Source organism: Alexandromys fortis, unplaced genomic scaffold (assembly GCF_014885135.2).
Source record: "Alexandromys fortis isolate MF-2015 unplaced genomic scaffold, M_Fortis_MF-2015_v1.1 scaffold_324, whole genome shotgun sequence".
Classification (NCBI taxonomy): domain Eukaryota; kingdom Metazoa; phylum Chordata; class Mammalia; order Rodentia; family Cricetidae; genus Alexandromys; species Alexandromys fortis.
Genome location: NW_026068221.1, coordinates 284,101 through 301,838, shown reverse-complemented (window position 1 = coordinate 301,838; position 17,738 = coordinate 284,101). Strand labels below are relative to the sequence as shown.

The 17,738-nt window shown below is 43.3% G+C and overlaps 1 protein-coding gene across 2 annotated transcripts in view; it reads left to right on the top strand.

Moving 5' to 3' along the window:
• Positions 1–17,738, top strand: part of Btk (Bruton tyrosine kinase) — a 51,405-nt gene that overhangs the window by 24,042 nt on the left and 9,625 nt on the right. For both annotated transcript variants that reach the window (XM_050130574.1, XM_050130575.1), the window contains exons 5-14: positions 833–914; positions 9,516–9,644; positions 10,029–10,096; positions 12,169–12,356; positions 12,826–12,888; positions 13,902–13,956; positions 14,196–14,275; positions 14,451–14,578; positions 16,236–16,310; positions 17,193–17,364. In XM_050130574.1, the coding sequence (XP_049986531.1) occupies positions 833–914; positions 9,516–9,644; positions 10,029–10,096; positions 12,169–12,356; positions 12,826–12,888; positions 13,902–13,956; positions 14,196–14,275; positions 14,451–14,578; positions 16,236–16,310; positions 17,193–17,364 (1,040 nt within the window). The remainder of the gene's footprint in view (positions 1–832; positions 915–9,515; positions 9,645–10,028; positions 10,097–12,168; positions 12,357–12,825; positions 12,889–13,901; positions 13,957–14,195; positions 14,276–14,450; positions 14,579–16,235; positions 16,311–17,192; positions 17,365–17,738) is intronic.

Below are 17,738 nucleotides of genomic sequence, written 5' to 3'. Positions count from 1 at the left end.
CAATGGGTTTTTGATCCTATTGCATGTATTGGCTTTGTGGGAGCCTAGGCTGTTTGGATGCTCACCTTACGAGACCTGGACAGAGGAGGGTTTTCCTTGGACTTCCCACGGGACGGGAGGGAGGGAGAGGGACATGATTGGGGGAGGGGGAGGGAAAGGGGAGGCGGAGGTGGGGAAGAGACAGAAATATTTAATAAATAATTTTAAAAAAAAAGAAAATTTACTTCCTCTTTTCCAATTTGAAAAACCCACAAATACTAATCAAAGTTTAGGTCATATATATTGTCTTTCAATTTTCTTCCATAAAAACCAAAATTTAATACTGTGATCATAAAATATTTCTTGTTTGTTTTGGGTTTTGTTTTTGTTTTTCAAGACAGAATTTCGCTGTAGTTTTAGAACCTGTTCTGAAACTAGCTCTTGTAGACCAGGCTGGCCTTGAACTCACAGAGATCCTCCTGCCTCTGCCTCCTGAGTCCTCTGCCACCACCGCCCGGCTAAAATATCCCTTGTTAAAGAAAAAAAAAACTCTACCAAATGCTAAGTGAGATATTGTGGACTAAATAGGCACATAAATTAAAATATACATCAAAAGGGCTTAAGAGTATTGAAAAGCCAAGGGCTTTGAGGTCTTGCATCCCTGGACTTAAGTGTTCAGGAATTCTTCAACTGGTTTACCTCTGGACCACAGCTAACTGAAGACCCTGGTTTTCTTTCTTTCTTTTATACAACAGATATACAGTGTTGTTCCTTAAGATTGACTTATTGCTTTAAGATTTTTCTTCTATTTTCTGAACCCTAACCTTGAAATGTGGTATGTTCATAATTCCAGGTTGTATATGATGAAGGACCTCTCTATGTTTTCTCCCCAACTGAAGAGCTGAGAAAGCGTTGGATTCACCAGCTCAAAAATGGTGAGTTTTACTTGGAAAGTAAACTAGTTTTAAAAAGGAAAAGAGAACCGAGTGGTGGTGAAGCACACCTTTAATCCCAGCACTGGGAAGGCAGAGGCAGGTGGATCTCTATGAGTCCAAAGCCAGCCTGGTCTACAAGAGCTAGTGCCAGGAAAGGTTGCAAAGCTACAGAGAAACCCTGATTAAAAAACAACAACAACAAAAGTAAAAGAAAGAAATCATAAGAAAGAGAGGAGAGGCAAGAGAGAGAAGGAGAATTGAGGTATAGAGAAAGGAAAAATGAATTAATGGAAGAGAAAGGACTCAGAGGAGGGAGAGAAAGATCGAGACTGTTTGCCTCAACATATGAACAAAAGATGACATACTAGACTGAATTGTAACCTGGTCCTGTCATCTCTCCAGTGCAATTTTGTGCTTTATTATATGATGATGATGATGATGTTGATGATGATGATGATGATGTGTGTGTCTGCCTGCCACAGCATGTATATGGAGATACTTTCAGTAGTTGGCTTTCTCCTTGAATTGCATATGAAAGCTCCTTTACCCAGGAAACCATCTCAGCAGTCCTTTCTTTTTTAATATATATGTATGCATTTTTTATTGCAATTTATTGAGCTCTACATTTTTCTCTGCTTCCCTCCCTGCCTCTACCCTCCCCCACTTAACCCTCCCGCAAGGTCCCCATGCTCCCAATTTACTCAGGAGATCTTGTCTTTTTCTACTTCCCATGTAGATTAGATCTATGTATGTCTCTCTTAGTGTCTGCATTGTTGTCTAAGTTCTCTAGGATTGTGCTTTGTAGGCTGGTTTTCTTTGCTTTATGTTTAAAAACTGCCTGTGAGTGAGTACATGTGATAATTGTTTTTCTGTGTTTGGGTCACCTCACTCAAAATAATGTTTTCTATCTCCATCCATGTTCCTGCAAAATTCAAGATGTCGTTATTTTTTCTGCTGTGTATACTCCATTGTGTAAATGAACCACATTTACCTTATCCATTCTTCGACTGAGGGGCATTTAGGTTGTTTGCAGGTTTTGACTATGACAAACAAAGCTTCAGCAGCCCTTTCTAATGCAGTTTTGTAACTGTGAACACCTTCATTTTCTTATTTATATAAAACTTTCTCTAACAATATCATGCAAATGCTGCACCATTTACAAAGGTGATATGTTGCTCAGTGATTATCCAATATTTCAAGTCCTGGATATGAAATACCTAGCTCTAGAAATTAATTAGCTGGGGTGTGGCGGTGCTTGAAGCCAGAGACAAAGAGTTCAGTTTCAAGCCACTTTCTATTATTGACTTTAGGCAAGTAAGCCATGGGCTTCTTGGTGGTCCAACTTTTCCTCCCAAATGGCAATGATGCTAATGCCTGCCATACCCACCTCCGGTGTTGCCTAAGAATCAAACAAATAATAACACGTGTGAAAGTATAAGAAAAACCATAAGGCACCAGATAGAATGGGGCAAGCATCTCCTCACTGTGGGGCACTATCTCTGAAGGAGCTAGCTTGTAGTCATTGCTTCGGGAAGACCTAAACTTGAATATTTCCTCAGGGCTTCACCGCACAGTGGTAGAGATAAGTTTCGCTGCAGATGCTTGCAGCACAGGATGCATGCACAGAGTCTCGTGTGTATATATAGCGACGTGTCAAGTGACTGAGAGATTAACTGGTTGAGTTGACATCAGGAAAGGCTGCCTCGAGAAACAGGAAGGAGGGCAGCCTGATAACGGCACAGTTGGGTTATTGCACGACAGCCCTTTGTCTTCACGAACATTTAGACTCCAATACTCAGCGGTTTGCCGTGAAAGTATACTTAGTACACATTGCAATCACCAATTCTTTCAAACTGAAGGAGAAAAGGATCGGAAGAACCATTTAGTTATTGAGTTCTTACTGTGTAGCCGACACGGAGCTAAGTAACCTTATCTGGATTAACTGTGTTTCATTCTCACAGTAATCTTGGACTAAGAGCAACAATACACGTTACAGGCAATGACTGTGTACCAGGATCTGTGATAAGTGCTTCAAATGCGTCGGCTTATTCAATCCTCAAAATAATTTTCTGATTTAGCTCTCTCCTATTTCCACGTGAAAGAACTGAGACTCAAAGAAACGACCTACCCGCTCATGAGCATGTGCCAGTCAGTGGTGAAGCCTGGCTACAGGCTCGAGATTCGATTCGCAAAACAAATAGACTTTCTCCAGGCCAGAGAACTATTCCTAGCGACTGGTATAAGAACTACCGAGGCATCAAGATTTGTACCTCTTTGGTTTCTTCGTCAGTGTTTCAAGCACACGGAAAGCCATTGATAAATACCCAAATAGATTTTTCTATGGGAGTAAGTACCTGCCACCAGTTTAGGCTCTGCACGAATGGCTGACAGTGAGTTAGGAAACAGGAAGCCATGGGCAGCCTATCTGAGGAGAAGCGAGGGAGAAATGTGTGAGTTGGCAGTTCTTTTACACTTCAAACATTCGTTTCCAAACCAAGCTCATTAACCAAATTACAATGGGCTAAGCATAAAGCCAGAATGACAAAAACACTGTCTCTTCAGCTGGTTTGCTAATGGTCAGTAGACCTAGGTCAGGGTACCTAGGTGCAGTTTTGCGTTCCCTTCTGCTTTGCTGAAGATGTGCCCTGTATAACTTGTCAGACCTCTTTGGCCATCCCACAGGGGACAAAGCAGAAACTGCTGCTTCTTCTCCTTCTTCGCAACTTAATTGGGCTTAATTTATTACTGTCCTTAATTATTTTTAGCTATCTTCAGGATATACTTTACACACACACACAAAAAAAAAAAGATGTTACAGAGGTGTTATATGAGAAACCGTGTTTCATCGCTTGCTATTTTTAAATTGTGGTCTTTCTTTCTTCTCCCCCCCCCCCGCCCCAAAACCTACAGGACTGAAGATGTATCTCAGTGGTCAAGGGCTTGCCTAGCATGTGCAAGCCCTGGGCCTTGCTACCTAGACTATTCAAATACAAAGGCAAAACTTCAGTGTGGAAGTAGTTCCATGCGCTAAAGCTGGACTAAGGACAAGTATGGCGTGTCACTGGCTTGCGTGGAAACAGCAGCCAGAGCTCACCTAACAGTGACATCTTTTTAGAATCAACTAGGCTTTCAGCTGCCTGAGTCACCCTGAGGAGACGAAGCAGGAGCAGCTTCTAGCGATTTGTATTGTTGCTGAGAGATTCAGATGGAAGTCTTAATAATCTCAGGATAGTCTTTGGTGCTAATAATGGGGGAAAAGGGGAGCTGTCCTGCTTGTGGTAGTCCACGCCTTTAGTTCTTTTGGTGCGCCCAAAGAAGGTTTCATCTGAGCATTGAGGGGTATTAATCGTAGAGCGGCATGGAGGCGCCTTCCAAAGTATCCGATCTCAGTGAGGGGAAGCACTGAGGGACAGAAGTGGCTTGGTATACACCATAGGTCTGTGTCTTTACCCTAAGTACGTTGTACCTTAATTTTTAAAGCAGGACCTAATATCCAGCTGCTCTATTTTCTGTTTCCTCTTTCTTCTTCTTTTCCTCCTCCTTCACCTCCTCCTCCTCCTCCTTTACCAGCGCGTCTTCCCCTTCCTCCTCCTCTTCTTCCTCCTCCACCTTTTATTAAATTTGAGAGCATGTGTGTACAAACATGAGCACCATGCTACAAGTCTGAAGGTCAGAGGACAACTTGCCTTGTGGGATTCAACTCTCTCTTCTCATCATGTGGATCCTGGGGATTGAAGTCAGGTTAGCAGATTTGCTGGTAAGAGCCTTTACCTGCCTCCATCTCCCTGCCTCTTTCTATTTTTATTTTACTTTATAACCATATCTCATAATGTAGCCCAGGCCGGTATTAAACTTAGGGCCAGCCTTCTGACTCAACCCTATCAGTGCTAGGATTATAGGCGTGAATCACCACACCAGGTTTATGGTGACTTTCTCAATGGAATCTTCCATAAAATAGCCATATCACGAGAACTTAGACACGAGCTCTTTCGTTCCATTTTTCTTGAACACAACAATGGGTAGTTCTACATTACAACTATAAGCATTTCTCTCCTATCCCTCCTCCTCCTCTTTAGTGCTAGTACAGAAAACCAGGACCTTGGTCATGCTAAGCACTTGTTTTGTTGCTGAACTGTACACCTCAGTCTCACATCTATTCTTGAATTTGTTTGGTCAAGCTCAACAAAGCCTATCCTAATTGACCTTCAGATACAACTGCCCTGATCTCATCAAAATTGACGGAGCAATGGCACAAGCAGAGCTTCAATAACAAATAAGGGGAGCGAATTATGCCTGTTTGAAACAGAATTTTAGACAGTCTTCTGGTAGCGTGAGTGCCATAGATCAGGCTTTCAAGTACTCAGAGAGTAAGCACCAACCATTGAGCTTACTGAAGCTATCAGTCTCCCCTAAGTTCTCCTGATGGAACACCTGCTTTTATAATTCGTTTCTAAGTTGCAGGAAATGCCAGGCCTCGATGTACAACAAAAGTAGGGATGCTGTCTTCAAACTTTTGTTGTCCTTGTGCTCTTTGGCTTTGTCTTGTTCGTTTCGAGACAGGGTCTCATTATGTAGACCAATCTAGTTTAAAATTCACTGTGCACCTGAGGCTGGCCTCAGACTCATGGCTCTTCCTACTTTAGAGTTCCAAGTGCTGAGGCAGCCGTAATGCAGCAGGCCTGGCCAAAGACTAGGCAACCCTTCTACCATGGAACTACCAATCCCAGAAGACTTCTTATTTTATTTTATTTTATTTTATGCATGTTAGTATTTTGCCTCTATGTATGGATGTGCAGCTTGTGCATGCTGGGTGCCAACAGAGGTCAGAAGGCAGCATCGGGTCTCCTGGAACTGGAGTTGCATATGTTTGTGACCTACTATGTGGGGGCTGGGAATCAAAGCCAAGTCCTCCGGTAGAGCACCAAATGCTCTTAACAGCTGAGCCAACTCTCCAGCCGTCCCTCCCAGAGGGACTTCTTAAGAAACAGACACTATTCGGGAATGTAAGTAGTTCCTTTTTGTTGTTACTTTGGGGCTAGAGTCGCACCACAGAGCCCCAACTGCTCTGGAACTTGTTTTGTAACCCAGGTTGACCCTGAACTTCTGCCTGAGACTCCCAAGTGCTGGGATTACAGACGTGGACCTATAATTTTTTTTTTTTTTTAGACAGGGTCTCACTTGCTATGTAGCTTTGGAAGACCTGGAGCTCCCTTTGTAGATAGTTCTAGCTTGGAATTCAGAGATCTACCTGCCTCAGCCTTCTGAGTGCTGGGATTAAAGGCTGCACCACCACAGTCCCGCACGTACTAAGAGGATACTGAGTGCCTTGAAACTGGAGAAAGTAGGAAGCTTTATCCCACCCCCACCCCAGTAGTATATGCATAGACTGGTTGGTCAGAGTGGCCCAGTGTTAAGTATTCTAGCAGTGTCTATCGGTGCCTGTCCTCCACAAGGCACAGAGGAACTGGAGGTCTTAAAGCCCTTGGTGAAGGGAGCGGGGAGAAGCAGAGGGCGCTTGTAGTCAGAGCAATTAGCCTAGGCAGGGTGGAGTTTCAGTGGCATTATTTAGAAATACCTGCGCCTGCTAATAATTACAGGTAGATGAACTGCTGGGCACTTGTATTACATTAGTATTTTTCAAGTCTCTGTAGGTGATGCAACTGCCACCACACTGTGCTTGGTGATGTGAAGAGGAACCCTGAAAAGTTGACAGGGGAAAGCGGGTAAAAGTCTCAAAGGTCATGATGAGGAACTGGGAATGCGGCTCAGTGGTACAGCGCTAGCCTAGTGTGCCCAGTTCCTAGCACTGCATGCACCCCTTCCCCAGTGCATGCTGCACCCCTCGTGCATGTTGTGAAAAGCACCTTTTTTGTTGTTTTGCTTGTTTTTTTTTTTTTTTTTTTTGAGAGAGAGAGAGAGGGTTTCCTATAGTGCAGACTGGCCTCGAACTTGCTAGTACTTAAGGATGGATGGCCTTGAACTTCAGCCTCTACCCCTGAGTCCTGGGATTACCAGTGCATGCCGCTACATCTATTTTTGTCTTGTTTCATTTTATTTTGTTCGTTTTGTTTTTTGAGACAGGGTTTCTCTGTGTAGCTTTGGGGCCTGTCCTGGAACTAACTCACTCTGTAGACCAAGCTGGCCTCGAACTCTGCCCGCCTCTATCTCCCGAGGCATTTGCCACCACCACCTGGCTCCCTACACCTGTTTCATGAGGGATTGAACCCAGGGTCTTGTGCGTGCTAAGCTTGTGCTCTCTCAAGTGAGCTACATCTTCAACTTAGGGGTTTTGTATTGTATGAAGCCCAGCCAAACTTTGAACTTTTGATCTTCCTGTCTCAGCCTTCCAAGTGCTGGGATTATAGTCATGCACTTTTTACTTTTATGTTACTTTTAGCTTGGTCACCTGTAAAATACAAATGGCCCTTCAGATTTCTAGGCCTCTTCCCACAGCTTTAAACGAGTAAGGAATGACTAGTAAGCTCTCAGAACTTAAGGTATTTTCTACACTGGAATGTTCTGGTTTTGATCTCATGTTATAAAAGAGTCTTCTTGGCAGTAGTGTGCACGTGTTTGGAGCAGCCTGGGTCTTTGTCCCAATGCCTAATGTTGTCAGCTGTTTCCACTGTCCACTCCCCACCCCCACTTTTTAAAGATTTATTTGTTTTTTTTTTTTTTTATGTATACAGTGTTCTGTCTGCATGTATCTCTGCAGGCCAGAAGAGGGTGCCTGATCTCATGGTTGTGAAACCATGTAGTTGCTGCGAATTGAACTCAGGACCTCCTGTTTCCACTGTCTGACTTTTCTCAGTTATCCCACACCATTCTAGAAGCCTTTTAAAGGGGACTGTCCTGCCTCCACCTTCCACCTTGATTTTCTTCTCTGACATCCATCTCAATAGGATTGCTACAGTTACAGATTTGCAGACCGCAGTTAAGTTTTGTAAGTGGGGTCTGAGAACCCAGTTCAGGGTGTCAGGCTTCAGTGATAAGTACTTTCACCATCTGTCTATTTGCCCTGCCCTGGATCCTTTTTTAAAAATGAAACTATTTTTAATACAATATATTTTGATCATGGTTTCCCCTTCCCCCAACTCCTCCTAGACTCTAGAATAATCTTCCCCATCTCCCTACCCCGCTTTATATTGTCTCTCTAAAAAAAAATGAAAATCAAGACAAAACAGCAAGAAAAAACCCTAAGACAAAAAAAAAAGTTTTGAAATTGAGTTCACTGTAAGGTTTTTTTTTTTTTAAACAGTTTTTTGAGACAGGATTTCTCTGTGGCTTTGGAGCCTGTCCTGGAACTAGCTCTTGTAGACCAGGCTAGCTTCAAACTCACAAAGATCCGCCACCACCGCCCGGCCAACTGTAAGGTTCTTGAGATGCCACTGAGTTAATTAATTATGAACAATAATTGCACATATCTGTAAACCACTATTTGCCAATTACTTTGATTTTTGAAGACTTTTAGAGCCTGCCTACCAGCCCTGTAAGGGAAATGGAACTGCATGTGTATTTTGGCAATAAGAAGATTATATACATATAATTATTTATGTATATAATTATCTTTATATATATTTATACACACACTCATATATATATGAGTGTATATACTCAAATATATATATATATATTTGTCTTACTTAGTGGCCAAGGAAGATTGGAATTTTGTGGGTTTTTTTGGTTTATATGTGTGTTTGGTTTCTCCTAAAGGCAGACACACAATTTCTCTCAAGCTCAGTTCTGGTGACTAATCTGTCTATGCACACAGAAAACCGAATACTGCAAGTTCTCCCTAAGGCAGGTGTCCCTAAAATATGACTTAGGATCCAAGCAGAGTAGCTCACACCTGGAACCTCAAGATAAGAGAGACTGAGGCAGTAGTGGTTAATTTTAAGTATAAGGCTATCCCGGGCTACATAGTGAATTCCAGGCCAACCTGGGCTGTACAGTGAGACTCTGTCTCAACAAACAATAACAAAGATGACTCAGAAATTGGGAACCAGGAAATTGGTATAGTAAAATATGGAATGAGTTAGACCTAGGCTCATGTATTTCCCTCTTCTGAAAAACAAACATCATAGTTAACAACTGCCTGGTACGATAATTATAATGATTACTGGGAAAACACGCATATCTTTGTCATTGGGTTCTGGAGGCATCCGCCAGTTTTATTGTGTTGGTTGGAGAATACTCATTATGACAGGCCACTGAAGCTAACTGTGGCTATGTCGTGGTGGTGTAGCCTTTAATTCTAGCACTCGGGAGGCAGCTACAGGTGAATCTCAGTGGGTTCCAGACCAGCATGGTCTACAGAGGGAGTTCCAGGACAGCCAAGGCTACACAGAGAAACCCTGTCTTGAAAAACCAAAAAAAAAAAAAAGGAGACAAGTGTGCAGGAAATAATTCAAATCAGTGCGAACAGGCAGGCCAGGCTACCCCTGTGAACCAGCCTGGCTCCTTGCTGTCTGTGTCCTTCAGGGTGGTTAAGGAGAGAGGGGAGTTGTTTGATGATCAACACTTACCTCTGGCAAAGAGGAAGCAGGCAGATGGCATATTCTCTGGCCTATTCTGTGTGATCTCTCTTCTCTTTCGCAACAGTAATCCGCTACAATAGTGACCTGGTACAGAAATACCACCCTTGCTTCTGGATTGATGGACAGTATCTCTGCTGCTCTCAGACAGCCAAAAATGCCATGGGCTGCCAAATTTTGGAGAACAGGAATGGAAGTAAGATATCTGATCAATACAACCCCTCTCCTGTGTGTGTGCACAGGCGTGTGTGTGTGTGTGTGTGTGTTGCTGGGGATGGAACCCAAGGCTTCAGACAACTGTATCCCCACTCTGATTTCTCCTTCCCTTGAGATTATTTCCGTCACAGTCTCAAGGGCCTGTCAAATTCAAGGACATGGCACAAATTTGCACATTTTGACTGCTGGGGTTATTAGTTAATGCGGGCTGAAATTCAGCTGGTGTTATGCTAAGATGAGTGGCTAAGTACCCAGAATCTCATTTTGACTTGCCAGATGCGGTGTATACAGCACCAAAGCCAAACCCATCTCTGGGCCCTCCCTAAAATGCGTCGTATAGTGTCCCTGGCTTCTTGTTTTACAGGCTTAAAACCTGGGAGTTCTCATCGAAAAACGAAAAAGCCTCTTCCCCCTACTCCAGAGGAAGATCAGGTATAATGGGAAGTTACATACAGCTGTGGGCTGAATGCAAACTTGTCACCAGGCATGGTGGCCCATACTTTTAATCCCAGCACTCAGGAGGCAGAGGCAGGAGAATCTCCGAACTGAGTCTAGCCTGCTCTACAGAGCGAGTTCCAGTACAGCCAGGACTACACAGGGAAGCCCTGTTTCAAAAAACAAAACAACAGAAAACTGTTGTGAATCGCTGAGCACACATTAGAGTCTTAGACTTGCCTGCAATTTGGAAGTGCTCATTGATGTTTACACTGAGCAAAAGGGTTTGCCCATCTACTTAGACTTCCTCTTCGATGAGAAGAGGACTATCACATAGCTCTTGGCAGCTATTTAATGTATTTAGTCTCAATTTTTTGAGACACAGTCATTGGAAAGAAAATGGCCCCTATAGGCTCCTAGGGAGTGGCACTATTAGGAGGTGTGGCTTTGCTATAGTAGGTGTGGCTTTGTTGGAGAAACTGTGTTACTAGAGGGTGGGATTTGAACACTGTATATATAATAAATAAATCTTAAAGATTTAGATGTCCAAATCAGGCCTAGTGGCGCAGTCCCTTCCTACTGCCTTTGGATCTGGATATAGAGCCCTCTCAGCTCCTTCTCCAGCACCATGTCTGCCTGTAACCACCATGCTTCCTGCCATGACGATAATGAACTAAACCTCTGAAAATGTAAGCCAGCCCCAGTTAAAGATTTTCCTCTATAAGAATTGCCGTGGTCATGGTATCTCTTCACATCAATAGAAACTCTGACTAGGATAAGACAGCATCTCACTACTTAGCCCTGGCTACCCTGGAACTCACCCTGTAGACAGGCTGACCTCAAACTCACAGAGATCTGCCTGCCTCTGCCTCTAGAGTGGTGGGATTAAAGTCATGCCCCACCATGCCCAACTTATTTCTTTTAGTTAGAAGTGTGTTCAAACATACAGTAACGTTAAAAGACTTTAGCACTTGGGCTGGAGAGATGACTCAGCAGTTAAGAACACTGGCTGTTCTCCCAGAGGTCCTGAGTTCAATTCCCAACAAGCACACGGTTACTCATAACCATCTGTAATGTGATCTGGCGCCCTCTTCTGGCATGCAGGCAGAACACTGTATACATAATAAATCTTAAAGAATTGAGCACTGAACATTTTTAGATTCTGCCACTGCCATTTTCCATTTGTTTCTTTCTTGCTTTCTCTTTTGCATTTTGAGATAGAGTCTCACTATGTAATCCAAGGTGGCCTCAATCTCTCTCTCTTCTCCTTTTTTTGGGGTGGAGTAGAGGGGGAGGAAATGGTCTTAGGTAGCCAAAACTGGTCTCAAACTAATATCTAGTTTCAGGTGGTCTTTAACTACTAATCTTTCTACGTCCCCATGCCAAGTGCTGCCATATGTGGGATCATGTTTGACTGACCTCAAACTCTTAATCCCCCTGCCTTTGACTCCAGAGTGCTTTGGGGTGCCGTTGAGATGACTTGTCGGGTAAAGACGTCTTCCACTGAGTCTGACAACCCAAGTTTGATCCTTGGGATACACGTGGTTAAAGAAAAATTGTACTCTGGCTTCCACACGTTCACTGTGGCACACTTGCATGAATACACACACACAGTGGGGGAAGAAATATCAGTTAAAAAGCTTGATTTGGGGCTCCATTTTGACTTTAGATTTTATCGTGATCATTTTGCAAAGAAGGAACCCGAGGTTCTGAATCAGTTACTGGATCAGTGTATCAAGTAGGTTTCCTGGTCGCAGATAGAGAATGCTAATGTTTGGGTCCCGCAAGCAGAAAATGCGATGTAGTTGGTCTGTTGAAAACTTTCTGGAGAGAGGAGTGTTGAAACACTCACTCCCTAGGTGATCTTCACGTGGACTGCAGCTGGGAACACCTGCTTGGGGCTTACTTGAAAGGTCATGGAATGAAAGTTGACTAAGATATTCATTGTGCCTGATGTGAGTTAGAGTGGTTTCTTCCTCCTGTAAACCAGAGAGTTAGAAAGGAGGAGAGGAAAATGTCTGATGACTAGCCAACCTTCTCCCCTTCTACTTTTCCTCCCAACCGCACAGATCTTGAAAAAGCCACTCCCCCCTGAGCCAACAGCAGCACCAGTCGCCACAAGTGAACTGAAAAAGGTCGTGGCCCTTTATGATTATATGCCAATGAATGCAAATGACTTGAAGTTGCTAAAGGGCGAGGAGTACATTATCCTGGAGGAAAGCAGCCAAACGTGGTGGCGAGCACGGGATAAAAATGGGTGAGTGTATAGAAATGGGTTAGTTTAAGATGTCAGAGTTACTTAATAAAAAGCCTGAACTAATAGGTAAAAAAAAATGGGTGAGTGTGTGCAGCCCCTCCTGAGCCTTTGCCTGCCTGCTCCACCTGCACACAAAATGCTGCTAACAGGATTCTCCTGTGCTGTGTCTGGATCAGAGCGTATTCTTCTCACAACACAATGAGTTCACTCTCCCTTCAAGTATTTCCCAGTGTACAGCTCTAATGCAGCACCTGTCACCTTTAAGAACATCTGTAGTGATGCACACAGTGCAATGTCAAAGTTCAGAAGCTCCACCCTTCACTGGATTAACTATGCATCAGCAATATAGTCTTCTTTAAGGGGTATATTTATGTCTCTGAGATTTGGTTTGAACTCAGGGAAGTGGGTACAGGAGTCTGTCTACTTGAGGGTAAAGAAGCACTGCGTGACCATATTGTCTCCTCTACAGGCAGGAAGGCTACATCCCTAATAACTATGTCACTGAAGCAGAAGACTCCATAGAGATGTACGAGTGAGTATGCCTAGGTTCTCAGCGCATGGACTTGCAAGAAACGGCACAGTGCATGATTTTTATACATTAAAAAATAACTTATTTATTTTTATTTCACGTGTATTGGTGTTTTGCCTGCACATATGTCTGTGTGAGGATACTGGGTGAGGATCCTTTGGAATGGGAGTTACAGTCAGTGATGAGATGCCATGTGAGTGCTGGGAATTGAACCCAGGTCCTCTGGAAAACAAGCCAGTTCTCTTAATTGTTGAGCTGTCTCTCTAGCCCCCAGTATATACTTTTTTATACTTTTTTGTTTTTCAAGACAAGGTTTTTTTTTTTTTCTGTGTAGGCCTGGCTGTTCTGTAGACCAGGCTGGCCTTGAACTCACAGAGATCTGCCTGCCTCGAGTGTTGGGAATAATACACACACACACACATATACTTATACATAATGCACGCACACACACACACACATATATATACTTTTAATGAGTTTTGTTTATTTAAAGATTGATATCAAAATTAGTACCAACTCAGTCAATTGATGCCACCATGCAAAGTTAGTGTCTACATTTTGTTAGGATGCTCACCCACAAATCCCTATCCCTATGAATGCTGGAAAGTTTTTTCATTTTCCCAAATACAGAAGAATCTCGCTCATACTCCATAATACAGAAGAATCTCACTCAAGGCACTGAAACTCACAGGAAAGATTTACAAGCATAAAAACCCCAAAATCGAACCGGTGGCCTTTTTTTCCTTCACCATTGAATTGGATTGTCCTTGAGAGAGTCATTCCTAATACTTTCTTATAAATGCTGCTACTTGCTTGCCCTCCACCCTCTGCACCAGTTCTCGGGGTCAGCTTGAGCTTTGAAAGACCTAGAGTTTGCTGTGTGGATTATACTGATAGATCCTTGATAGTGTTGGAATGAAATGGTGGGCTCATAGTACCAGCAAGACCTGAGGATGCTCTCACTTTCAAGACACTAGACATGGCCTAGCAGCCAATTGAGTATTCCCTTTTCACAGGTGGTATTCCAAGCACATGACTCGGAGTCAGGCTGAGCAACTGCTAAAGCAAGAGGTGAGTGCGGGCCACAAGTAAAAGGCATTCTCTGTACACAGGAAATACAAGCCAAGGATTGGGTCCCCATTCAACTGGGATCCCAGTTCTACCTTTTAATTCATTAAAAGCAAGGAGCTTGCGTCTCCAACCTGGACCTTGAGGGGGAAATCAGGGGCATTTCTCCTGTGTTTAGGCAGGCAGGATGCAGGCATAAGCACGAATTTCTCTTATGGTGAACTGCTTTCTCGTTGTTTCAGGGAAAAGAAGGTGGTTTCATTGTCAGAGACTCCAGCAAAGCTGGAAAATACACCGTGTCTGTATTTGCTAAATCCACAGGGTAAGTGTTACTGTTCCAATGTCATGAGGACAAAGGACAAGGGTAGCCTCTCAACACTTCCTGATGGTTTACCTCTCTCATTTCCTCGGCCTTAAACTCAAAAGGTACCCCACTTCACTCTCTGGGTTCTCCCGTATCTGCTCCTCAAGTTGATGACTAAATATCGTTTATTCAGGGACCCGCAAGGGGTGATACGCCATTACGTTGTGTGTTCAACACCGCAGAGCCAGTATTACCTAGCTGAGAAACACCTTTTCAGCACCATCCCGGAGCTCATTAACTACCATCAGCATAACTCTGCAGGTGAGTGCCCAAGACAGAGGGATGGAGGAAATGTGGTCACACAGTGTAGTTAGGAAAGCTAATCCCTGGGATGCTGGCTAGGGTACCAGTTAAGATGGAATCATACCTCGCAGCCAATGGAATGATTTTTCTTTTAATGTAGTGCCAGAAAATCGAACTCGCCATTCTAGGCAAGTGTTCTATCACTAAGCAACTTTCCCAGCCTTGTTTGTTTTTATATTTTTTTCTTTGGCTTTCAAGACAGGGTTTTTCTATGTAGCCCTGGCTGTCCTTTTGCTTTGCAGACCAGGCTGCCTCTCTGTCTCTGCTTCCCAGTGCTGGGATTAAAGGCTTGTACCACTATGTCCAGCTTTACATTTTTATATTTTTCCACAGGCTCTCACTATGTTATTCAGGCTGACCTGGAACCTTAATCTGTAGCTCAGGCCATCCTTGAATTCATGCTTCTCCTGCCTCAGTTTCCCGAGTTGGGATTACAGGCCTGCACACCAGGACTGGCAAGACTACTTCTCTCCCTCCTCATTCTTTTTTTTTAAATATTTATTTATTTGTTATGTATACAATATTCTGTCTGTGTGTATGCCTGCAGGCCAGAAGAGGGCACCAGACACCATTACAGATGGTTGTGAGCCACCATGTGGTTGCTGGGAATTGAACTCAGGACCTTTGGAAGAGCAGGCAATGCTCTTAACCTCTGAGCCATCTCTCCAGCCCTCCCTCCTCATTCTTAACATATTTTCATTATTTAACTTGTGTGTGTGTGTGTGTGTGTATCGTTGTGTGTATATGAGAGAAGGTGCCTGTGGAGACCAGAGACACTGGATCCCCTGGAACTATAGTTATGTGTATTCCGGGGCCTGCATTCAGTTTCTCTACAAGAACAGAATGTGCCAGGCGATGGTGGCACACGCCTTTAATCCCAGTACTCGGGAGGCAGAGGCAGGCGAATCTCTATGAGTTCGAGACCAGCCTGGTCTACAGAGCTAGTTCCAGGACAGGCTCCAAAGCCACAGAGAAACCTTGTCTCGAAAAACAAAAACAAAAACAAAAAACAAACAAACAAAAAAACAAACAACAACAAAATAACAGAATGTGCTCTTACCACTGAGCCACTTCTCCAGGCCACGACTAGATTCTTATTTGCTGCTAAGGACACATAATGGAGAGCCTAATGACGAACGAGTCAGCAAGTGTTCACTAGCAATTACTCATGTTTCTGCCATGTTTGAGAAAGCAGGATGTGAACTAAGCCCAGGCTGGCAAGTGGGGATACATTCAGTCATTCAGTAAGAAGGATATTTCTTTCTGTCTTTTTTTTCTTTCACATTTTTTTTTGAGATAAGGTCTTGCTATCTTGTCATGTAGCCCAGGATGGCTTCAAACGCACAGTATTCCTTCTGCCTCAGTCTCCAGACTGATGGAATTACAGGTGCGAGCCATCATACCCAACAATAAGGAATATATTTCAGTTATTATTTTCCTTTTTTTTTGTCCTTAAAAACTTTTTTGAGGAAAGAAACCTTCAGAAGACAATGTGGATTATTTGAGATCTTGGATTCAAAATTACTTAGAAAGATTCATGTTAGAATTGTGAGAATTTAAGATGATGTGCACGGGATTCCTATTCCCTATGCTGACACTGTAACTTCTTTTTCAGGACTCATATCGAGGCTGAAATATCCCGTGTCTAAACAAAACAAGAATGCACCGTCCACTGCAGGCCTGGGCTATGGTAACGGCTTCTTTCTGTTGAGTTGGGCGGACTGGCAGTTACAAGAATTGCCTCAGTAGACCTTGTCTTATGGAATGTTCTTAAGATATACTGCTCTGTTAGCTGGGTGGTGGTGGCGCACGCATTTCATCCCAGCACTCAGGAGGCAGAGACCGACAGATCTCTGTGAGTTTGAGGCCAGCTTGGTCTACAGAGTGAGTTCCAGGACAGCCAGACATCCACAGAGAAACCTTGTCTAGAAATAAAGAAAGAAAACCAAACCAAAACAAAAAAATGATAGACTGTTCTGTGCCAGCTGTCTCTAGATATTTAACAATTTTCTCCCTCTAGTGGTTTCTTCTGGAACTGCAAAAGCAGCTTCAGGAAAAGATTTATTGTTGATGGTTTACATTTTTACGTTTATTTATTTGTGTGTGTACACACAAATGTGCATTAGCACACAGATATAGGTCAGAGGATAACCTGTAGTTGTTTCTCTCCTTTCAACATATGGGTTCAGGGGATCGAACTCAGGTCTTCAAGTTTGGTGGCAAACACCTTTACCTATAGGGCCATCTCACCAGCTCTATTTTAGTATGTAAAAAAATTTCAACATCATTCATGGGTTTATTAACTATCATAATTAGCCTAATCATAACTGATTTTGGAAGATTATTTGGTTTACCTTCTTGCCTTTTGGCCATTTTGTACCTAAAACCCCCAGATTTCTCCAACCAGTAATCCCCTCCCCTTGAGAGTTACCTGAGTAGAGAAAGGTAGATTAGTACTCCTGAGAATTCACCCTTTACTGTTTTTCCTATTTGTTCCCTAATTGGGAATCTTATATAGTAGTATAGGCAATATATAGATCCTCAAAGAATCACAACAAGACTTTATTGGTAGGATCATGGGAAATCGATCCAAAGGACCTGACCTTCTTGAAGGAGCTTGGAACTGGACAATTTGGTGTAGTGAAATATGGGAAATGGAGGGGCCAATATGATGTGGCCATCAAGATGATCAGAGAAGGCTCCATGTCTGAGGATGAATTCATTGAAGAAGCCAAAGTCATGATGTGAGTTACATATTAAATTTAACTCTCCGTCCAGTTGTAGAAGGAATCTAGAAACCATAAAGACTGCACACTGTGGCCTAATTTTACTTACAGTGACAGGAACTGAGGTTTGTTATGAGGGCCCTTTGGTGGGTTACCTTAAAGAGCTCCTGAGGTGCTGGGCGCTGGTGGCACACACCTTAATCCTAGCACTCGGGAGGCATAGACAGGCTGACCTCTGAGTTCGAGGTCAGCCTGGTCTACAGAGTGAGTTCCAGGACAGGCTCCAGAGCTACAGAGAAACCCTGTCTCGAAAACCAAAGAAACAAAAAGAGAACGGCTAAGGCAATCATTTCTTTGACCTAGATGCTGGTTGCGAGTAGTGGTGGGCAGAA